At 40.2% G+C, this 22830-nt stretch overlaps 1 protein-coding gene across 4 annotated transcripts in view; it reads right to left on the bottom strand.

Annotated features, from left to right (window-relative positions):
* Positions 1-1909: 1909 nt before the first annotated feature.
* rgs6 (regulator of G protein signaling 6) overlaps positions 1910-22830 on the bottom strand; it is a 155715-nt gene continuing 134794 nt past the window's right edge. For all 4 annotated transcript variants that reach the window (XM_050057606.1, XM_050057607.1, XM_050057608.1 and 1 more), the window contains exons 13-18: positions 20276-20389; positions 18559-18684; positions 11439-11625; positions 6497-6586; positions 5609-5662; positions 1910-3142 (exon numbers count right to left, since the gene is read on the bottom strand). In XM_050057606.1, the coding sequence (XP_049913563.1) occupies positions 3092-3142; positions 5609-5662; positions 6497-6586; positions 11439-11625; positions 18559-18684; positions 20276-20389 (622 nt within the window). In that variant the 3' untranslated portion in view covers positions 1910-3091. The remainder of the gene's footprint in view (positions 3143-5608; positions 5663-6496; positions 6587-11438; positions 11626-18558; positions 18685-20275; positions 20390-22830) is intronic.

Below are 22830 nucleotides of genomic sequence, written 5' to 3'. Positions count from 1 at the left end.
CGACATACTATACTATGACATTTTTTCATGATTTTAGATGACATACTATACTATGACTTTTTTTCATGAATTTGGACGACATGCTATACTTTCACATTTTTCCATGATTTTTGACGACATGCTATACTATTACATTTTTAATGATTTTGGACGAAATACTATACTATGACTTTTTTGTATGATTTTGGACGACATGCTATACTGTGACATTTTTAATGATTTTGGACGAGACACTATACTATGACTTTTTTTCATGATTTTGGACGACATGCTACACTTTCACATTTTTCCATGATTTTCGACGACATGCTATACTATTACATTTTTAATGATTTTGGACGAAATACTATACTATGACTTTTTTTTTATGATTTTGGACGACATACTATACTATGACTTTTTTTCATGATTTTGGACTACATGCTATACCATGACATATTTTCATGATTTTGTACGATATACTGTACTTTGTCAATTTCATGGTCCAATTTACTATGACTTTTTTTGACATGCTATACTGTGAAATTTATGACATGCTATACTATGACATCATTTTGACATGCTAAAGTATGACAATTTTATGACATACTTTCCTTTTGTTTTTTTAAAGTGCTACACTACGATTTTTTTTAATATCGTATACGATCACATTTTTTGATATGTTATACTATTACACTTTTTGATATGCTATTCTATGATGTTTTTATGACATGTCATACTGTGGCATTTTAAGACATACAATAGTGTAGCAACAACTGTTTTTATGGCATTTTCTATAAATTTTTTCATGATATACTGCCTATGACATTCAATACTGATTGTTTTGCAGTTTACAGTAAAACACAATGGTTTCATTCAATAACTCTTGAAAACATGGGGACTTTACAATTGCGTTTAGACAAACTAATTTTCAATAAAACTGTTTTAACTCATGTTCAAGATGTTTATATCAGAACTGTCATTTTAACTTTGCTTAATAGTACATTTATTTTAATCAATATACCATCATAATATAAATATGCTATTACTATACTTCATCCCCTTCATCTCCAGTTTTCATCACAAGCAGTCTTCTTTGCTTGCCTTCCAGTGAGCCCATCAGAAGTCATATATCCCATCTATCAAGAAATTATAACCCTAACCCTACTCACCTGTCCACCACCACTGTCCTAACTCCATTGGGAGGCTAATCCTGTAAAACCCCTAGCATCACTACCCGTTTACAATATGACATCACAAAGGGATCTAATCACCGACGACTCATTTTCTTCAACTCTTCTATTGTGCAGTTTGCAAATAAATTAATTTTATTAGTCTTTAAGCATCTCGTTCAATTAAGTCTCTCCCAATTGAAATGATGTCAACCCCCCCAACGCTCACATAAGTTTTACTAGTGAAGCCTTGCATTGGGTTAGTCACTGAATTCAATTTGTTATGCTTTGTTCGCAGCCCATCTATATGAGTCATGTTGCATTCATACAGTGATCCAATGAGTTATCACAAGCTAAGGCTGTGTACTTGTGGTATCTTACAATCAGTGTGTAGTAATTGTAATTAAAAATGTGTCACTGATGTAACCAGTTAGAACTCAAAGTGATGATGAGGTCTTTAAAACTGCTTATAAAGATATGAAATTTTAACTTCAGGATTCCTGCAGACAGACATTTCCCAGCACTGACATTCTTGACCCACTAGAGGGTGGTATGTGACCACAAAAAGAAAAGATGTACTTGTTAGATGGAACTGCATTTACAGTTAAAAAGCTGATGTTGAGCTCCATTACTTCAGGCTTTGTCTGGAAACTGACATTTCCTCATTTCATGTGATGTATAGGTGAATTTCTCTGCAGATTATGGAGGAATTAAATCGACACAATGATGAAATAACAGGCAAAATCCTCTCACTTTATTGTGCATTCCTCTTTTATTATCATGGTCCTCTTTACATACGGTGAAGAATGGTTAGAGATCAGCCCACTAAAATCTTGTTGTGGCCGCCTGAAGTGGAATGTTCAGAAGATAGAATAAAGCCTAATATTATATCAACCCACTCATATAAAGTCGAACACCTCTCCTTACCTTTTAGTGACGACAACATTACACCTCTGTCTGTTCAGAGCAGTTGTTACAAGGGTTTGAAGAAGTGCTTGTTAGAAACAGACAGTGGCAGTGATAATCTGTGATTGTTTTCTAAGATCATGGGAGATAATCTGACAAATAGATAGAGAACAGAATAGTTTGCCAGTACTGTGACATGACAAAAACCAAAAAAAAAACCTTCCTTTTTACCTGCTTTATTGTACCAGAGCAGGTTAAGGTGTGTACAGGTAAAATTGCCATCTGTAGTTTTAATAAGCATAAAAACACAGGCATTAGTTTGGATGTAAATGCACAGTGTAACCAGTTAAACCATGACTGTACACACAGAGGTCGTTAATCTTGTGTCATCCCACATCAGCAGATTGATCAAAAAGCTCATTAACTAAAAAGTCAGTGTACTAATCCACCTGTGCCACCGTTAAAGCAGGATGTCTGACCACCATCAGTGTGAAGATTGAGCACAAGTTCAGCTCAAGAGTGCAGATGTTTACTCCTCATCCCTCTTTCCCTTTATATCATCCTAGTGAATGACATGAGATAAAACAGCTAGCTACAGCATTAATCTAAGTCTCGTTTGCATTCAAGCATTCCATGTTTATATCACTGAAAGTAAAGCGATAGCGTCCTCAGCTACCATATTAACATGAGTGTAGATAGTAGAGAAAAACGAGAGCGAAACAACAAAGCCTGGCGTGGGGCAGGATTTTGAGTAGAAACCTCCTAAGAAGAGTAGCGTTGTTTATCCTCTACACTGTGACAGCACTGTCCTGGTGTCAGGTCTGGTGACTTATTGCATGCTGTCAATCCGCTTGAACTGATCTGAGGTGAGTTTCAAATGTGGTGGCGGTCCAGTCCGGCGGTCTGGGCTCGTTTGACGCCCTCACCCGCCTCTCACAGCCACACCCAAACACCCCAGAGTCCTTATCCTCCTGCTCCCTGGGAGTAAGCAGCTCTTCTGGGCATGGTTCTTCCTACTCTTCATCCGGACCTTGTCAGGACGACTGCATGAGGCCCGTCAGTCGCTTGCCTGTCAGTGACTTGCCCTGGTAGGAAGAAGAGAGATGGGGGAGGGGAGGGTGACAGCCATCAAGGTAAAAGCTTTCCACAGGACTCAAAAAGAGCAGAGTGGGAGGAGAAGTGAAAGAAAAGTAAGGCAGCAAAATATGTATGGAAGCTCAAAGTAGTGATGGATGGTTAGCAGACAACAAATGATTGTCAGTAAATGAATGGGTCCATGTCATTGGTTCGACAGCCCATTGGTTCGACATCCCATTAGTCCGACTGTCCGCGGTGCTGAACGGCTCGCGGCGGGCGTATGGTGCGCCGCGACCGGCTTGAGGCGGAGCAGGCCCATGGCTTATGTGTTTTCACTTTCTTTTTCATTTTAACCCACACCATGATCTTTTCCTGACCCTAACCAAGTGTTTTTTGTGCCTAAACCTAACCAGATCTTAACCACAGGGCATCATGATGATTTCGGAACGGACTTCGGAACAATGAGTTTAATATGGTCGGAACAATGGGATGTCGAACCAATGGGCAGTTCCCAAATGAATGACGCAACTAGGAAATAGCACTGTGGACTACAAGCTAGGTAGATTAGATTAAAGAGACAGTTCACCCAAAAAAGAAAACTATATATTAACGAATATAATCAGAAAATACAGAACTACACCTGTCAACCGTGTAACTATGCAGAAGGAAGCGTGCATCTACTCAAAACTGCTGGCTCACCTCCAGCCACTGAGCTAGCTAACATTACAGCTCAGCCAGAGAGGACGGCTCTTGTTCATAAGTCGATGCACGCCTCTTTCTGCACTGTGTTACAGTGTGTTCACACCGGGCGCGAGGTGAATTTTTCGCGCGATAAGATTACACACAAAGTCAATGTAAAGACGCGAATAGACGCGAATTTGTGCCAGCACACAAGTTCAAAATATTCGCTTGCTGCTGTGTCGGGGCAGCCTATCAGCGTTGATATTTTCCTGTCGTCACCGACGTCACTGACGTGCTGCTGCTGTTGTAGTAAACAACATTCATTCAGACGACATGTGACTTGCCGGATACAGTGAACATTTATTGATTTTCACACGCCAAAAACTCACCGGAGACAGATGGATATTTATTTTGGTGCTAATATTCAATGCAGGCTCCACTTCACCGACGGCAAGTGGGATGCTCGCCCTCACTGCAGGTGTCTGGGTTATGGAGAACGCAGGTAGCCCTCACACACTTCTCTGCCACATCTGGATGTGGACCTCAATGGTCAACAACTGCCCCGCGTTGTTCCAAAAATGGAGGACAAGCTAATAATAGATGTTTGTGGCCACCCTGAGCTTTATGACGTTACGTCCCCAAATTATAAGCTTCGGACCAAGAAAGACCTGGCGTGGAGCAAAGTGAGTGAGGAGGTCGGTCTGCCTGGTAAGTTTTGAAAATTGACTCCAACTATCGGCTGTATGTTTCTATCAACAAAGTTAGCACTAGCATTAGCCCCAGTTAGCACAACCGATGTAGCTTGCTTTCCGGCCGGCATACTTGTCTGATTTTCTAGCGGTGTGAACACACTGTTACTTGCGCGAATGACTTGCGTGAATGACGCGAGTAAAAACAAATACTCCAGCGGTCAAACTTGCGCGAGTAGAGCGAGGCGAATATTTTACTCACGCCCGGTGTGAACACACTGTTACAGTTGGCAGGTGTAGTTCAATACAAAGAAAATAGTTCCTACATGAAACTGCTCACAACAAGGTCTGTGGATTATCTTCAGTAACCAGGTCATGATTTCTGGAAAGAAACATTGCTGTTGAGTTTTTCAAATGTACTTTTTTCCGAGTGCCATCTACGTAGTTCCATTATATTGGAGAGAAGGCAGACATCTCTACAGCTGATATCTCCAACACTCTGCAGCTCACATGAAAACAATCTAGATTGATAAATAGCACTACAGGTAAAAGGAACAATATCTATTTTTGATTTGGGGGTGAGCTGTCCCTTTAAATCCAGTGATATTACAACTTTAATCTGTCATGGTCATAGTGCCTCTATGGAGAGATGCATTATTTGGTTTGTTATGATTGCAGTTCTGTGTACACCAAAGACTCCAGCTGCTGGTTTGAAAGAGATAATATCTATCACTGTTTCATAAACCCAAACAAACACAGACAGCAAACAAGACTCACAAAGAGGCTACATGAGTAACGCCGATAGCAAAGAGCACAGGAATGACTTAAACCTCTTCTTTAGCTTGAATTTTATATCCTAAAACCTCCTTTTGCACACTTAATTTTGCATCTCCTCTTCTTAATTCATGGTTATGGGGGGGGGGGGGTCAATTTTTCATATAGTAGTTGTAATTGATTCAGTTTTGCTCCTGAAAATGGAGTCCCTGTAATATTTTTTTATTTTTATTTTTTGCTGGGATATGATGCAGCAGTGGCGTGTGGCAAAACTCTGTGCTGTAATAAATGCAGTTAAAGAGTTAAAAGCAGAGGCAGCGGGACACTCACCACACTGCGAGTGAACTTCTCCAGGGAGGTGCGTCGCCCCTGCTCTGTTTCAGGCTGCAGAATTAAAACAACAACAAGAAAAAAAAAAGGAAAAGGGAAGAGCTTCAACATTTCAGTGTTCAAAGCTAATATATCTGCATGCATCTCACACACTTTAACACATTTGTTCACATTAAAGGACCAGTTCACTAAAATCACAGATTGCACTCATAAATTTACATTCTTAAGTAGTTATTAGAACTTGTAAATGCAATTTAATTCATGCAGAAATGTGTGAATGCTGTGCAGCATTTAGTGTGTTAACATATCCAGTGGCACTCTCTCAGCACCTCTAACTCTAATCACCTTCCATGCCTCACAGCTAGATACCACTAAGTATGGTAAGTGAGAATTACTCTTTTCAGTTTGGGTGAATCAACACTTTAGGAAATCTCATGACACCCCTTTACAAAGCAACCTTGGTAAGGAAACCTCAGTTCATGCATTGGCAACGCTATGTACAAAAATGGCACATAAAAACTACACTATGTCATACAAAATGTAATAAAAATGATGAATCACTGTTGGATTTGCAAAAGGAGCAGGGTGTGAATAAAAGACCTTGGCTGAATAGTCTGAGTGGCCAAGAGGAGGTATAGGGATGAAGGGAGGGAGTTGGATACGTATGGAGAGGTAAAAGCATGTAGGGGTATTTAAAGTACGCTGATTATATGTATATACTTTTATTTCAGGTTTTGAATCCAGGACTTTTACTTAGAAGTGTTTTCACAGTGTAGTACTGGCACTTTCCCGTAAGTACTTCCATCGCTGGTGAGTCATAGTTAGTTTATACATAACGTGCACACAGGAACTGACCTGTGCAATGATGACAAACAGACACACACTTACTTTCTTCCTTGCCATCAGCAGGTCCTGGTACACGTTGGAGCGCAGGAAGCGTGTATAGCTGTCACTTTTCATCAGCTTATAAATGTGGTCCTGGAGGCAGAGAGTAAGAGGCAGAAAGAGAAGGAGAGAGGTGACACATGGGTCTAAATGTTTGCCAGGACTTGTATATAAATGGCTCCGTGCTAATGATGTACAAAACTTGCAAATTCAGGTTGAACTAAACGAGGCAGTCACTGAGGGAGAAAAATGGTTGAAGCAAATTGCCAACTTGCTGACAGGAGAAATCTTTTTTTTTTTTTTTTTCCTAACTCTTCCCTTTTAAGCGTGTAACAGGAGAACACATTTGACAGACACCACCCAACCCTCAGCACTTCTCTCCAACAACCTTATCTATCTCCCAGCGAGGCGTATTCTCCAGAAATCACTCCACAATATAAACCCATTAGCTGATATTGGTGAAGCGTGTAAGAAAGACAAATGAGGCAGACAACAGTATGTGATAGAGTTTCTGAAGAGGCAGCACTGACACTGATCACCTGATGAGATATACATTAAAAGGGTGATATACCCATTCTGAACTGCACATAGAGTAGTTCCCTGCAGTGTGAGAGGAGGTGGAAGATCTGAGCTTTGTTGTTACTGTATACTCCCTTCTATACTCTGACCTCAATGAGAGGGTATGCCTATAGGAGGCTACAGTATATGTGAGCAGCTGAGACAACCTATTCCACAGAAAATGACTGGTAGATATAAAGTAATGTGTGAATGTACAGGAAGAAGGTGTGCTTGGACTGGAATTGTGACACAGATGTGCCAGGATGACAATACATATCAATGTTTTCACTTTGCATCCATAGTATTAGATCATCAACATATTGGGCAAGAACTAGACCGGCAGTAAATATGAATTTTGAGTTTTTGTACAGATTAAACAAACCAGGGATTACATGTTGGTTAATGACCTTTAAAGGTGTTGGTAGGTGGATGTGTAACGTTCAGATGGAGCCAGGCCAGCTGTTTCCCCCTGTTTCCAGTCTTAAAGCTAAGCGAAGCTAACAGGCTGCTGACTATGTAAAGGCGATTGTATAGTAGTAACAGTATGATGTTTTTTGGTGGGCAGGGCTTAGTTGGAGTAGCTAGCTTAGTTTAGCTAGTGCTAGCTAGCAAGTTCTGTTGGCTTGTTTTCAACAATGGAGGAAGATGATGCCAGAGGTGTGTTCAGAAATACTCATTCCAAGTGCCGGAGTGCACTTTGGCACAAACTGGACCACTCGTAAATTCAGAGCGCTGTCTGAATTTACCGTCCAGAGCACCGTACTCTCAGAGTGCGCAATATCAACACTCTGTCTTTGACCAACAGGGCTCTCATTTTAGTGTAGAGCATCAGAATTAATCTACAAATGCACCATGCCAGGTCACTCACTCTCCGGGACCGTGAGTGTAACTTGAGTAAGTAAACACTGACCAACGAGACCAAACTGGCTGACCCGTATGCTCTCACTCAGTGGATGGATGATCTGCTGTCTTTTGTTGAAGACCAGTTGTTCAGTGCTGTTTCATGGTATCAGATGGAGAGTTTGTTGGATGGAGATATTAATGATGATAATAGAAGGTCAGGACAGTTAAATGCCTTGTAAATATGATGGCCATCTGGTCATTATGTTATAAAGGATGAGGTGTAAACTGAGATGAAAGGATGTAACCTCCTTCTCTCTGTTGTATTCAACTTCTGTGCCATCTCTTTTTACATTTTGAACTATAAACTTAGTGTGATCAGGGAGCATTAAGTGTGCAGAGTCCCTCCTTTAGCAGAGCAAACCCTACTTCCTGTGGAGACTCAGGTCCTTTAATGTTCTTTTATCCATCTGTTTGTTTGCTACATCACGTTGGGTGAGTGGCATCAGCGCCTGCAGCCAAAACAAACTGAACAATGTGATCAGGAAGGTCAGCTCTGTTCTGGGAACTACCCTCAGGCCATTAGAGGTGGTGGTGGAGAAGAAGACAATGCACAAACTGTTGCATCATGAAAAAATACCTTTTAACGACCTCTTGGTCAAACAGAGGAGCGCTTTCAGTGAGAGACTGATCCAGCTCCACTGTGACAAGGATTTCTTCTGTCAGCTGCAAACTCCCTGTTCAGCCAGTCCCCTCTGAGTCAAAACTTCCACTGAATGGACCAAAGGCATTTGCACAACAAATCCGTATTTTTTTGTCTGAAATTTTTGCGCACCAATTCCAACAAATTCAAGAAGATCAATCCTAGCGTCAATAGGATTGATAAGGGATCAGTTTCTCTCCTCTACGTTGTACCTACTTGTATTTCAAGAGTAATATTGTCTGTGCAAACAATGTTGCGTGCATGTACTCTTTCCTTCTATACTGTTTTCTGTTGTCTGCACTCAAACAATTTACTCCAGACCCAGCATCGTTTTCTAAGTTGCATTTTCACCGGATGTTGGCAGTAGGAGGAGGGTAGGTCCACCTCCTAGCCATCCTGTTTACTACTGGGGACTGACGCTGACCCTCAATTGTACTATGAATGGAATCATGTGTGCATCCGTGCGACAGTAGCTGTCTGCGTACGTTCAATATGGAAATTATGTCTGAGCCTGACTAGTTTATTCAGACACATAATAGCAGTGATGGATGAATGAGAGAAAGAGAACTTGGAGCTGCAACCAAAACAAGGGAGGAGGAAAGAAATGCCTCAGCATCCAGACCTCTGACACAGAGACAGAGTTCACTGGCAGAGTCTGTTCAGAGAGGCTCAGACGAGGAATATCCAGGTAACAGTAATAATCAGTGTAAGTAAATAATCAATGACCTCAGTTGTAGACCTAAGCGCAGCATTTGATATGATTGGCCATGACATCTTAATCAATCATCTTGAAAAGGTGGTTGGTCTTTCTGACTGTGTGTTAAACTGGTTCATAACATACATTAAAGGGAGGAAGTTTTTCGTCAGTCTTGGAGATTATGTGTCTGAGAAACATAACCTCTGTTTTGGAGATGCACAAAGGAGCTGCCTTGGTCCATGCTGAAGCCATAAACTCCATTACTACCTGTCTTCTGGCAATAAATGAGCAATAATTTCTGGAAGTTAAATGAAGGCAAAACTGAAATCCGGCTTGTCGGCCTGAAAACAAAAAGAGAAATGCTGCATAATAATCTGGGGAATTTAACTCCCTGGACTAAATACGAGGTGACATGTCTTGGTGTGATCCTTGATTCAGATCCAAGCTTCAAGTCCCACATTAACAAGCTGACAAAAACATAATTTTTCCACCTCAGAAACATCGCCAAGGTACGAGCATTTCTAAATAATAAAAAGATGCAGAGAAACTGATTCATGCCTTTAATTCAAGACGACTTGACTACTATAACCAATTTTAACTGATATTAACCAGAACCAAGAGGAGAGAGCACATCAGGCCGGTCAGAGCTGTTCTGCAGCTAGCTCACTAAATATTTTTTACAAGAAAGCTAAAAATGTATCTGTTCACTTTAGCCCAAAACTCTTTTTACTCTTTTACTTTCCATTTATGCTTGACACTGCTGCAACTCTTTTAAAATCTTACCTGATCTTATCCCAGTAGCTTTGTAAAATTAATATTTTAGTCAAAATGAATATTCGGTATTGGTTAATGTTATGGGTTCAGACAGTAGTTGATCATCATTAGCTGGTACTTAAGTAAATTACCCTACATAGGCTTAAAAAAATTGCCACTTTTAATAATAAAAAGTATCGTATTAGTATTAATATTGATGATTTTTGCCCTGTATTACTCTGTATCAGATTGAAAACAAATTTGGTGGTATCGCCCTACCAGTAGGAAAACAAGTGGAAATATAGGCTATGGAAATAATGTTCTTATTGACGTCTTTGATGACAAAGAGAAAGTAACGTTAGCTTATCCAGGAGGCATAATAGCAATGAATATGCTGAGTGGCAACAGCCAAGGAGAGAAGCAAGGGAACAAATATGTCTTTGCATTTTGTCTTGTAATGCAAATTTTCACAGTGAATACAACAATAATAGGCACTGAACCCAGTGTGAAAGGTTTCTGTGTGTGTAACAGTTTTTATCAGTTGATGACTTTAAACAGTTCACATATATATATAGGCCTTAGGACTGAAACACTTTTCCCCCTGGCCACATGCATCTTTCAACACCTTTAAATGGTCTGATCCATAACTGCACTACAACTGTTTATGCTTGCACCATATCCACACGTGTACAGTAGAATGTTCCACACTTATTTGAGTTAATGCTGATAAGTGTTGTATATCATATATTAGTATTGTATAGTTGTTGGGATTTTTTTTGCTGCCGTACCAAAGTAAATAAATAAAATCTCTGTCCAAGGTTAACAAAGCACTCTATCTATCTTTAGCCAGTCCTTTCTGTACATTGAAAGGCAGCAGGTGTATTATTTGTGTATTATTGAATTTCAGTGCAGACAGACGGATTAACCTTTCAGCTGACAGGTGGGAATAAATGGAGGTTTGGCTTTTGCATCACCAAAAGAAAAAAAGGGACTCTGTATTGCATATTAAGTATATTGATTATTTTCTGGCTCTCTCTTTTAAATGTAATTTAAAAATGGCAGTTAAGGGTATTATTTACGCGTGTGGGTGAGCAAGTTAATGAGGTCTTAAAGGGATTTTAGTCACTTTGTCCTTGATTTTACTGTGAAGTGTTTCATTAAAATGTTAAAACCAGAGTCCCTGTGGGTGCACAGCAAAATGAGGAATACTTCAATATTATTGTTATTGCACTACAGAGGAGACCTGTGAAATGAGAATGTGTGACTGCTTTGATGACTGATCTCCAAATCTAGCTTTGATTTTATTAACTTGTTAGAAAGGATGGGATAAATTTACCAGAACTCACTGTACTCTGCATAACTATTCTTTCCCCCTGTATCTTGTCCTTACTCACCTGTGCGTCCTCATAGCTGTATCGTCCAGGGTCTTTCAGGTTCTGGCTCGTGCGTTCATAGCTGTGGGAGTCCAGGTTGATAGAGCTGGGCGCTCCCTCCGCCAGGAACTCTGCCCAAATGTCCTGCGCCCTCTGTGCCACTTCCTGCTGGGGCATCCTCTTCAGGTCCTGCACCGCCAACCAGAACCTGGAATACAGATAAAATTCACCTCAGATAATCACTTGACTCAAAGGTATGCTGTGCAGGATTGTCATTTGCTGTTTTTAACATGCTCGCCAGCCAAGTGAAAGTAAAAGCCAACCCCAGATTTACTCGTTTCACATTTACTTAGTTTCTCACTAAATTAACATTTTTTCAGGAGCTGTGTCTCTTGGATATGTGCTGCTTATGGTCTGGCAACTGGTTGCTACCTTTTTATAAAGCCCCAACCTCATCTTAGTGCTGTGGGGCTACACGCCCATGAGCATCCCAAACACAGAAAATAACAAGGAAATAAGAAAATACAGGGAAAGTCTCTGCAGGAAAATATCCTGCATAGTATATCTTTAAAGAACGTCTAAACAACTTGATCTGCATACAAAACAATGTGTAGAATTGATTTCTCAGTGGTAACTTTTCTGTGAGGGAAAAGCTCTTTCAAACAACAGAAAAAGGTTCTTAGTTTCAGATTGAGTAAAAGCATTTTTTTCTGAAGAATTATCCACAAATCTGAGAGTAAAGTGGGCCATTTCAATTGTTTCTGCTGAAAACAGTCTTTCCTTAAGAGCTCCCAGAAAGCGAGTGTGAATTTCTTGGCACATGTGAAATTGTGAAACAGACAGCTGCCAAGCAGCATATCCTAGGGCTGAGAAATGAAGCCAACACTCAAGTGCCAAAAAGTGCAGTTCTTTGAACGGCCACTCGAGGCTAGCTCCAGAGACTCCCATGTAAAAAATTCCAATCTTTACAGCAGAAGTACACGTTTACAGCTTGGTGCAAAAAATGGTTTTGGTCTCTACTGATAATTTCTCTGTTCAAGACACTATATGTGGGATGGATTTTTATACAACTCAACTGTTACATTTTATTAAGACTGGGATTTAAAAGAATGTGTGAATTTCTGGCACAGAGCTTTTATTTTGAAGTGCTGTTTCCTGCTGTCGAGTGAGTGACTAACGGACAGCTACTTGACAGAGACAGCAAACCAGCTCGACAACATGGCCATATGCAAGTATGACGCTGAATGTATTAAACTGTGTGGACCTTAAACTAACGACTAAGAAGAAATCTGGAGCCTGTGGCTGGACCAGTTGGGAACCACTGGTTTAGATGGTCATCAAAGAATATGTAAACAAGATGCATATAATGTAGTTTAAGAGCTGTTTAGTATATTAGAGATAAGCCAGTACGATGAATAGGAAAGCTTTTAAGCAGAAGGCAGAAACCCTCTCAAGATGGAGCGGTGATATGATTTCCTATGTGAGGATATTATATTGATGTATTTTAGTCTGTAATCCCTGGCGAACTGTCTTTGTATTTTGGATTTGTACTGTACTGTGTTTGTGTGGTGTGTGTGTATTTGGTCTTTGTCGTGTAATTGAATTGTAAAAACATGAAAACAAAGAGCAGTGTTTTTTCATGAAAACTCAGAATTCTGAGATAACAATCTTGTTAATTAGGACAAACAGAGCAAATATTATTTCTCAAGTGAATGCATTACCCCTCCAGAGTAGGCAGAGAGAGCTCTGAGAGTCTGAAACTGTATCGGGCGGTATAAAGACAGTTAACTCTTCAAAGACATGAAGTGTGAAACCTGTGAAAAAAAGAAGCTCCATTATAGCCTCTTTTTACATATAAAGACATTCATTTTAGAAAACTGACTGTGGCTTTTCAACACTGGTAAATACCAGTGTAACACAGCAGATTCAGATAATACACTGGGTTTTCTGCCGCTTACTTATTTATTAACTTTTTTTTTTGACAGCTCTAAAATTGTTTTCTATTCTGAGTTTTTATCTGGCCTCTGGGTTATTGTTTTTATTGTGTGAAACACTTTGTGTTGCATTCTTTTTGTATGAAAAGTGCTATATAAATTAAGTTTGATTGAGTTAAAACAACAGATTTTCTCCAGTTATAAATGATACATCATGATCCAATGCCCATATGTTGGACGTAAAGAAGCCTTCTATTTACACAGGATGAGCCTTCTGGCCAGAAGTGAGCAGAAAGAAACAATGTCTGCTTGGGCTATACTGAAGTTAACATATAGAGAAGTTACTCCAAATACTGCCATGGACATAGATGGGGCGACCAACTGTCCAAAAATGATTGAAAAAGTCCTAAATATTAAATCCCAGAATTGAAATAGTTTCGGACATGACCAGAACATGTGACATAAAGTGGCTGAAGACTGTTCACACCTGTCGCATGTAGGATCAATATCACTGCTATAGCCTACCAAGCTCTGGACCAGTTGAGTCGATGTACAATCTTATATTAAACAACAATGTGTCTCAGACAAACAGAATATGAATACATTTTTTGAATAGCTTTATGTCACACCTTGTCCAATATCTGCTCTCCAATATTAACATAAAAGAGTCCAAAGCTGAAAGATTATGAGTTATTTGTAGATTTGACTTGTGGACTGTTTTTTATCTATGTTACATTCATGAACAGAATCTGAGAGGGATGGGTAAGTCCAGTGGGTATACCCTCAACTACACCACTGAGTCTGTGTATTTTAAATACCACAATAGACAGATATGCAGGGAAGCAGAACGTGAACTGTGTTAAACACCAGAGGCAGCAGAGAGTCACAGGCTGACTGCCTCCAATATTACTTTGTATCTATATTGATCTGTGGACTGCTTCAGAGATATAATAATATACTGTAGAGAGAAACACTCTGGGGTCTGCTCCTCTCTATCTCCTTCTCACTCACTGTCACCCTCCCCCACAGTAGCGCTCCTCCAAAAGCTCCTTCATAAAGGCAAAAGCAATTAAATGTCCAGAGAAGAGGAATAAGAGAGAAGGGGAGGGAGAGAGGCGAGGAGGCTGGTGGGATAGCCAAGAGGTGAGTGGTGATAAGGGTGTGTGCTCCGACTCTCTCCTGCTCATGTGTGTGTATGTGTGTTATCGCCTCTCCTCTCCTGTGTAGCTCACAGGTATCAGCAACCTCCCCATTATCTCTCACAGTTCACTCCCAGACTGTGATTCCTAACAGGTCTCTCCTTCTTTCTCTCTGGCTTTTTAAGACGCTCACTCGTCCTCATCTCACACATTCGCATCACAGACACACTCGCTTATTGCTGCTCCGCTGCATAAAGGCCTGAACACGATGTGAGTGCATGAATCTGTGTGTGGAAATGAAGGATGAATTTAATATTTGTACTGTGAATCAATAGGAGACAATCTTAGTGAGACACACTTTCACATTAGTGCACACACACTTAGAGAGACTGGTCATCTCTTCCAGCTGCAAGGTGCTTCCCCCTTGATCGATGTTACATGAGGGATAAGCCCTGCCATTTGCTACGTGTGTGCTAGGTTTTGGTGCTGGGGGGCCTGGATGTGTATGCGTGTGTGTGAGTTTGTGTTGTTTGGGGGGGGTTATCTCATACTGAGGAGCAGCATTTGATTTTTAACTGTAACATAAGGAGGAGGACGGTCAAAGGATGAACAGAAGGATGACGACAGGTCCAAATGTCACTATCATAACAAACCCCAATGCAGTTTTTCAAAATGACTACCCAGATGTACGGCACTAGCAGCAGCTAGCTTTAAGGATATTAGTGGGAATATCAGCAGATCAGTGCTTTGTGCTTCATTAACTACAAGATCAAGAGGTAATTATTTTATCATGAGAGAAAAAGCTTTGTTATCTGGAGATAATGAAATAATCAAGCTGTTATCATGAGAAAACAAAAGGTCGTTTCCTCTTGTTCCTTTTAATGTTTATCAGAGATCAGGAGTGCCATGTCAGTGTGCATGGATGGCGTCTTGACAACTGTACCAGCTGATTCAAGCTGGAAATGTCAGATGTCATGGAGTACGTGTTATTGATCAGCGCATCAGACTGTATTTCAAACAAGGTCTAACACAGGCAGGGACTGTATTGTATCTTTCTGTTAGGGCACTGACACACCATCACCATCAGTCAATGTCGGGCCTCTGTGAGCATCTGTCAGCCTTGTTTTTACGATGTGTCCTGCACCACTGGCGCTAGTCGGCCATTGTCTGCTCTGGCGTCAGAGCCAGTGGAGCCCATCTGTGTGGAGCCCATCACAGATCAGCTTAGTCCATAAGAAGAGATACGTGATTGAGGAAAACAAACAAACTACAAAGGTCAAGAGGGTGTGAGATCGAAACAAATTTGCTATATTAGGTAAGATTATTTTTAACTTTTGACTTCTTTTGCTAGCCTGATGGGACCAACCTGATGACGTGAGCTCTCTGCATCAGTCTGGGCCCACTGCCAACCTAAATACTCTTCAGAAATTAAAATTCAATCAGCCAATCAGGGATCCACTTCGCAGCTGACAAGGTAAGCAGCGAGTCAGGGATTGCGTTGCAGTTGATGATGTAAAATGCAGGCCGCAGCTTGCAGAATAGTGATGGCGTCTGTCGCTCCCAAGAAGAGTAAACACAGCATGAATTTACTGCAGAAAAAACGATAAGTACAAGATTATACACTCATGGAGTTTCTCAAGGGAGAGGTGTTTTCATCGTTCTTCAGAATGGATTTGGCAAAATCTTAATTTATCAACTGGCTCCGTTGGTGATGAAGAAGTTATCCGGTGTTTTGTTATGCTGATTGACTAAAGGAGTTTGTCTGTCAAGGTGAGTTCTACCGCCCACTGAAAGTGTTTGGGGTTGCAGCAGGGCCAGACTGACTGAGACAGCAAAACAGAATGTTGGGAGGGTCTCACCAGGCTACTCCTCTGCAGCATTGGTTTGTGATTTTGTGTGTTGCTGCTGACTAGTGCAAAGCAATATCATGTGTTCTTTCAATATTGGGTTGTGTTGCTTATGTGCTAACTGGCTGACTAGCATCTTGAATCCATCCTGTCAGTCTTCTGGCTCCCCTTTTTGAATGATGAATACAGACGACCACCACCTGTTGGTACAGAGAGTTATTTCCTCTCATCCAGGCGCAGAACATATGTACTAGGTGGGCGTTGGTTTTAGACTTTGAGTATGTCCAAGTGCAACTTTTTGGCTAAGACAAAAGTGATGTTAGGCAATGCAACAGTTGGCCTTCATTGCCACTATTCCTTTGATGTTGGTTTGCTGTGTCTGGGCCCTTCGAGAAAGGGTCAGCAACCTTTACTATCAAAAGAGCCATTCTTGGCCAAAAAACTCTCAAATAATCTGCCTGGAGCCGCAAAACATATTTGAGCCTTCTAATGAAGGTAACAAAAAGTCTAAATTTGCCCATCAACATTACCAATAAGTGCAAATGAGTGTTTATTAACATTTTACTACAAGGTGGCTACTCTGCAGTGGGCTATATATGACTGTTGGGTAATTAAACTTTGCAGGGTTGGCAGTAAAAGCAAACAAGTATGTCCACACACTGTTAACTTCTCTATCATCCTCCAAGACTTTTTTCGATCAAAATCCATAGCTAGCTTAGCAAGGGAGATCCAAGACAAGTCCTCACTACTGATGCCGATATGTCTTGTTTCTTCAGACTTCAATCATCCAATCCACCAAAAAACACCAAACGAGTCAACAGCTAAAAAAAAGCTGTTTGGCATTGGCAGAGAAGATTTGGCAAATTTTTCAAGGGTGCAACCCACATACTCAGCTCTGCTGCTCATCCCACAAATGCATGTTCTTTACAAATGTGGTACCATTTCAAAGCAAAATAAACAGGCTTTACGACGGTATAAGATATATTGCCAAAAGGCATCGTTACAACAAAGAAATGATCTACCAAACACCAATTTCCTTTTTAGATATGAGAGTTGTATTGGGAATGTATGTGTGTACTGCCAAAATGTCAAACCAATACCTTAAATTTTATTTTTTGCACCACAAGTAATCTAATATTGTGTGAAAGAGCTACATTTAATTGTCATTTAATTTGGATTCCATTCTACACACACACACACACACACACACACACACACACACACACACATAGGAGGAATCTTGTGAGGTATATGCACTGTTATCTCTGTCACCAAAGTGTGTGCAAACCAGTTTACAATATCTTTGTGAGTGGAGGCAGTGCATTGTGGTCTATTATCCAGCCTTGGGCTGCCAGTTCAAACAGATCTGTGACGTTTATCATGATTAGTTTGTCCAAACACCGTCGCTTGACCACTGTAGCAGCCACAGTGAACACAGTGTGTTCCTCTCAGGATGGTGTCCCTGTCCCAAAAACTAAACACAGCGTGACATCAGCTTCACATTCTCTCTTGGTCTTTTCTACCAAGTTTCTCCACATGCATCAGTTTTGTTTTATCTGATCTTTTCACATAACCCGCTTTTTTCCACTGTTGCATTGAATTTTTCGACCATGCAAATGTGTTCTTAGGGAGAACATCATTTAAAAGAAATCAGTTACGGATATATCTTACTGAGCACAACTCAGAGGGTAATTATATTTCCAAGTGCAAAGATAGTCTGCGTAACAATCCAGCCCGACAGGATCCTTTTCCTACTCAGGAATATTGTGTTTCTGTGAGGAAAATCTTTCATTTGTGATTTTTTTTTCTTCCTGTGTTTACAGCATGCAAGTGGGTTGAAATGGTAGGTTGGAACAAAAGGCACGCCAAAGAGAAATCTGTGTTTTCTGGCTATTTTCAGAGCAGTGAAAGCTTTTGACTAACTGTTATACTCTCCTCACAATGTCACAAGAGAAGATGCACAAAAGGTGCTGCTGAACAGCTTCAGATTTACACAGAACCACATGTCGGCAGGATGATTTTGTCCAAAGCAGAAGAAACTTTTCCTTAGAAATACAACCGAAATGTAAAATGGACCACCAGCATGCACCACATGATTTTTCTCTCTCCCTGGAGCGCAGCATGTTTACAACAGCAAATGTAAAAGTTTTCATTCACTGGCAAAAAAACACCAGGACATAAGACGGTTGGGGATGATTATTGAAGCATCTCCTGTGCTCACCGCAGGTTTTCTGAGCTGAACTCTGACTCCAGGAACTTGAGGAAGAGCTCCTGTCCCGCCGGGTCCTTCAGGGCCTCCTCCAGAGAGAAACCCCACTTCTTCACCCGCTGTTGACTGGGCTCCTTACTGGGAGACACAGAAGGAGGCAGTATGAAACATCCACCTGACGCTTCAGCAGGGAGGTCAAGATTAGACAGAGATTAGGAGAGATTAAATTACAGGGAGATGGTGGAGAAATACTCGGTATCGCGAGGGCTGACATGAATACAGAGGAAGCCATAAGAAGACATTAAAACCTAAAATGCAATCAGTCGTCTAAAAGGCCTGATGCTGATGTGAGATTAGTGTCGGGAAAGCTGCGCATTATGCCATCTGTCATCATCATCAATCAATTTTAATCTCTGCAGGGAATACACTTTCTCCTATTCTGCAATTAATCAATTCAGCTGAATTATTAAACTACATTAGGCACAATGATTATACGTCTTCTCTAATTAATTCCTGCATAATTCAGAGCAGGCCAGGAGTGCAGAGCAGAGTGTAACTTCTTTGGAGCTGCGAACGCCCTCTCTGAGAGACAATGCTTCAGTTCATTACCTCCATATCTCTGCGAACATTTCAGAGGATGATCGATAATTTGACATTGTCCAATATGTGACTGTAACACATAAACGGAGTTGGATTATTTGATTGGGATTGATGGAGTAAGCAGAATGACCTCCGAGTTTCCTTCACTGCAAAAAATGGGCAATCACTCAGAGTAATTACCTGTAAATACCACTCAGAGCTGCTGTCAAATTACTCCTCACTCTGCAGCACTGATCCCTTTTATTGTGCCTCAGCTCCAGATGCTATTTATAAAGCGTTTTATTTTTTCAGATTTGTATAAAAGATAATCTTAGAATTAAACAGGCAGGATTTTTTGCACTGTTTTTTTAAGAATTCACTAAAAGTCTTATTTAGTTTCCCTTTTTTTTCATTGTTCATTCATTGCGCAAGTCAGGCAAATTTCATCATTCACATCTGCTGTAATTCAAAAAGAACGATGGACAGCTGTGCTGTTGTTGTTGTTGTGAAAAAGGATTACAATTGATGAAGCAGAGGGAGAGATATCATCTTTTTTTATACCACACTTTCTTCCTCCTTGCCAAAACCTGCCACCTACATTACCCACAGTGCAACTCAATTGAACAGTGTGGTTGGAGATTCATGGCAGCTAACGAAGCCTTGAGGTGCTTGCCTCAAGCAGAGATGAGGAACAGGCCACAGAAGTCTGGTGAGCTCACTTTGTTTTCCGGAAATACACCCTGACTTTAACTCAGTGGTTCCCAACTGGTGGGTTGGGTCCAAAAGTGGGTTGCAGGTCCATTCTGATTGGACCTCAAGTGACTTGAAAACATGTCAAGTTTGTAAAAACCACATACATTTTCAAGTACAGTGAATTATTGACACAGGGCTTTTATTTTGAAGGGCTGTTTCTTGCTGTAGAGTGAGTGACTTACAGACAGCTACTTACAGAGACAGCAAACTACCATGTGGACAGACTTTGTTGAGGTAATAACTTTCCAACTGTGTGAAATACAGCAACGAAACTTTACATGTGTGTGAGATTGAAGATGAGTGAGGTCCAAGCAAGGGCTTGAAAAAAGAAAAAGAAAAGAAGAGGAAATGTTCACTGGCTGTGACAGTAACACTGCTATAGTTTCTGGTTTCGTACCTGCTGGCCTCCAGATCCCAGAGGGAGGGGTCGTCGCTGGTCCACGGGTTGGGCGGTTCCTGTGCCGTCACAAACGGGTCATAATCCATGTACTGCTCAGTGTAACTTATCAGACTGACACACAGACACACAGACACACAGGCACAACACAGGGGACAGAGCACAAGAGAGGCTGATTCAATCACTGGCCAAAAGTTTACGGACAAAGTTTAATATTCTGACAATTTGTTCAATGAGATCAATATTCCCTCTGTTTACCTGATATAACTGTGACTTGAAAGCTTTCAGAAGTTAATGAGTGAATTAGAAAAAAAACAAATCGTTAAGCAGGAGCATCTGTTCTGATCATAAGCTCAGATGTGAACCTCCTACCTCTCTTTGATAGTCTGAGATAAACAACAACTGGGAGATGTAGCCAAGCAGAAAGTGAATCAACACCAGCAGAAGGACTCTGAAAATGTTTTCCAGCTCACACTATAAACTATAACTCAAGAATCTTTTTCAGTGTGTGTTTTTTTTCTACACCTTCTTGGCCACATAACATCCCTCCATAACAAACTGTGCGTACAGTAATTTACTGCAGTTATAACACATCTGAGGATTTTCAAGCTTTGTAACAAAAACCTTATGAGATTATAAATCACCTGAGAATGCCAGTTCATGGTAAACATCTTCAAGTTGTATAAAAGAAGAGCAAAATATTGTCTTAAGTTGGACTAGGTGGACATTCTTACAAATACCTCTTTTAATTTTTTGTCTCAGGGGAATACTATATATATATAAATAATGTTTGAGACTATTTAAGTTACTTTTAGTACGTTCTTTTGCTGGTGTCAGTAGGGAGCCAGAGTCAGGTCCCTAATTTTGTCTACTCCCCTTTAACCAAGTTTAAGTAATCACTGTAGCTTTGGAATTCCTTATAGTTTAGTTTCCTTCTTCTTTTAGTGTTATTTTTATATTTAAACTAAAGTGTAACTACTAATAATGATGAACTTTCATTTACATGATAATGCACTAAAGAATATGAACTCTGAATAAAACATAAATGTTGATACTTTGGTCAGACCTCTTACTGAAGCACTTCAGCTGCATGTTTGTATGAAAGGTGCTATGTAAATAAAGCTGAGTCAGAGTTATTAGCTGTTAGGAAGATATCGTAAGCGGGGCTTTATGTTACTACTGAGGAGCTATAGAGACACCCAAAGACTATGAATCAGGTCTGTAGAGCCTGTAAACTATCAAATGTCACCCAAGGTCATCCTGTTAGCAATAGAAACTAACAAACTAGCCCACCAAGAAACTTAAATAAATCAGTCAGTCAAATCGAGGATGTCAGGCAGTATAGACCAGAGCAAGCATGTAATGATCAGACCAAACAGAAGAGACAATGTTTGTTAAGTCCTCTCAGATGTATCCAGAACACAGCATGCAACAACTCAAGGCGAGAAGAGAATCAGGACCATGGACAGAGGCAGCCTGAGCTGAACTCACTACAGCCTGTACTCTTAACCCGATCACAACACATTTATGTTCCAAACACAGGAAAAAATACTGTTATGGTGGATTTCTACTCTAAATGCACTCAGGAATCACTAGCAAAAAAGTTTTTGGATTAGGATACTTTATTACATGTTACTTTTTCTGTTTATTCAGATGGATAGAAAATCTTAAAGGAAATGGCCACTATAGAATGAAAATACAGACAGTACTTACTGGCCCTCATGCCAACAAGAACTCCAGTGTAGTTTTTTAATCCACAAAAGTCATTCGGGGTATCAGAGGATAACAGCTAGCCGGAATAACAGCTACATTTGAAGTGCATGGAACCCACATTTTGAAAATGTAATAAAACTCATCCGTCGTAATCCAAGTGCCCTGAAGCCGCGGCATGCAAAATTGACTTGAAAAGATGTAATTTATGTAACTCGCTCCTGCAGGGCAGGCTAACTGACAACTGTGACAAATGATGCTATAAAAGTGGAGTAAATTATGTCAGAACGAGCTGTTCTGACGTTTTTGAAATGCATTAGCAGAGTTTTATTACATTTTCAAAATGTAGGTTCCGTGCATTTCAAGTGTAGCTGTTATTTTGGCTAGCTGTTATCCTCTGATACCCCGAACGAGTTTTGTGGATTAAAAAACTACACTGGACTTCTTGTCGGCATGAGGGTCAGTAAGTACTGTCTGTATTTTCATTCTATAGTGGCCCTTTCCTTTAATGCAGAAATCATGTACTAGTGGAAATGACGCTTTCGATTTTGAACAATTTATATTTATAATATTTATTTTTCATAAATGTTTATTCATAGCAATGCATCTGAAGTATCTCCAAAAAACAATATTTTAAAAACCTCTTGAGATGAATATTCTATGCATTATAAGCTCTTTGTATCATTGGAGAATCAAATTACAACAGTATTTACCAGTTCATTTTTTCTGGTGACATTCAGATTCACCATTTATACCAATAGATGGATATTTGAAAAAAAAAAAAAAAAAAAAAATCCTGGGGAAAGCTCTAAATATTTAACATGATTTTTTGACATGTATAAGTA

The sequence above is a fragment of the Epinephelus moara genome, chromosome 12 (genome assembly GCF_006386435.1).
Source record: "Epinephelus moara isolate mb chromosome 12, YSFRI_EMoa_1.0, whole genome shotgun sequence".
In the NCBI taxonomy this organism is placed as follows: domain Eukaryota; kingdom Metazoa; phylum Chordata; class Actinopteri; order Perciformes; family Serranidae; genus Epinephelus; species Epinephelus moara.
This window is presented reverse-complemented; position numbering and strand designations above follow the sequence as displayed.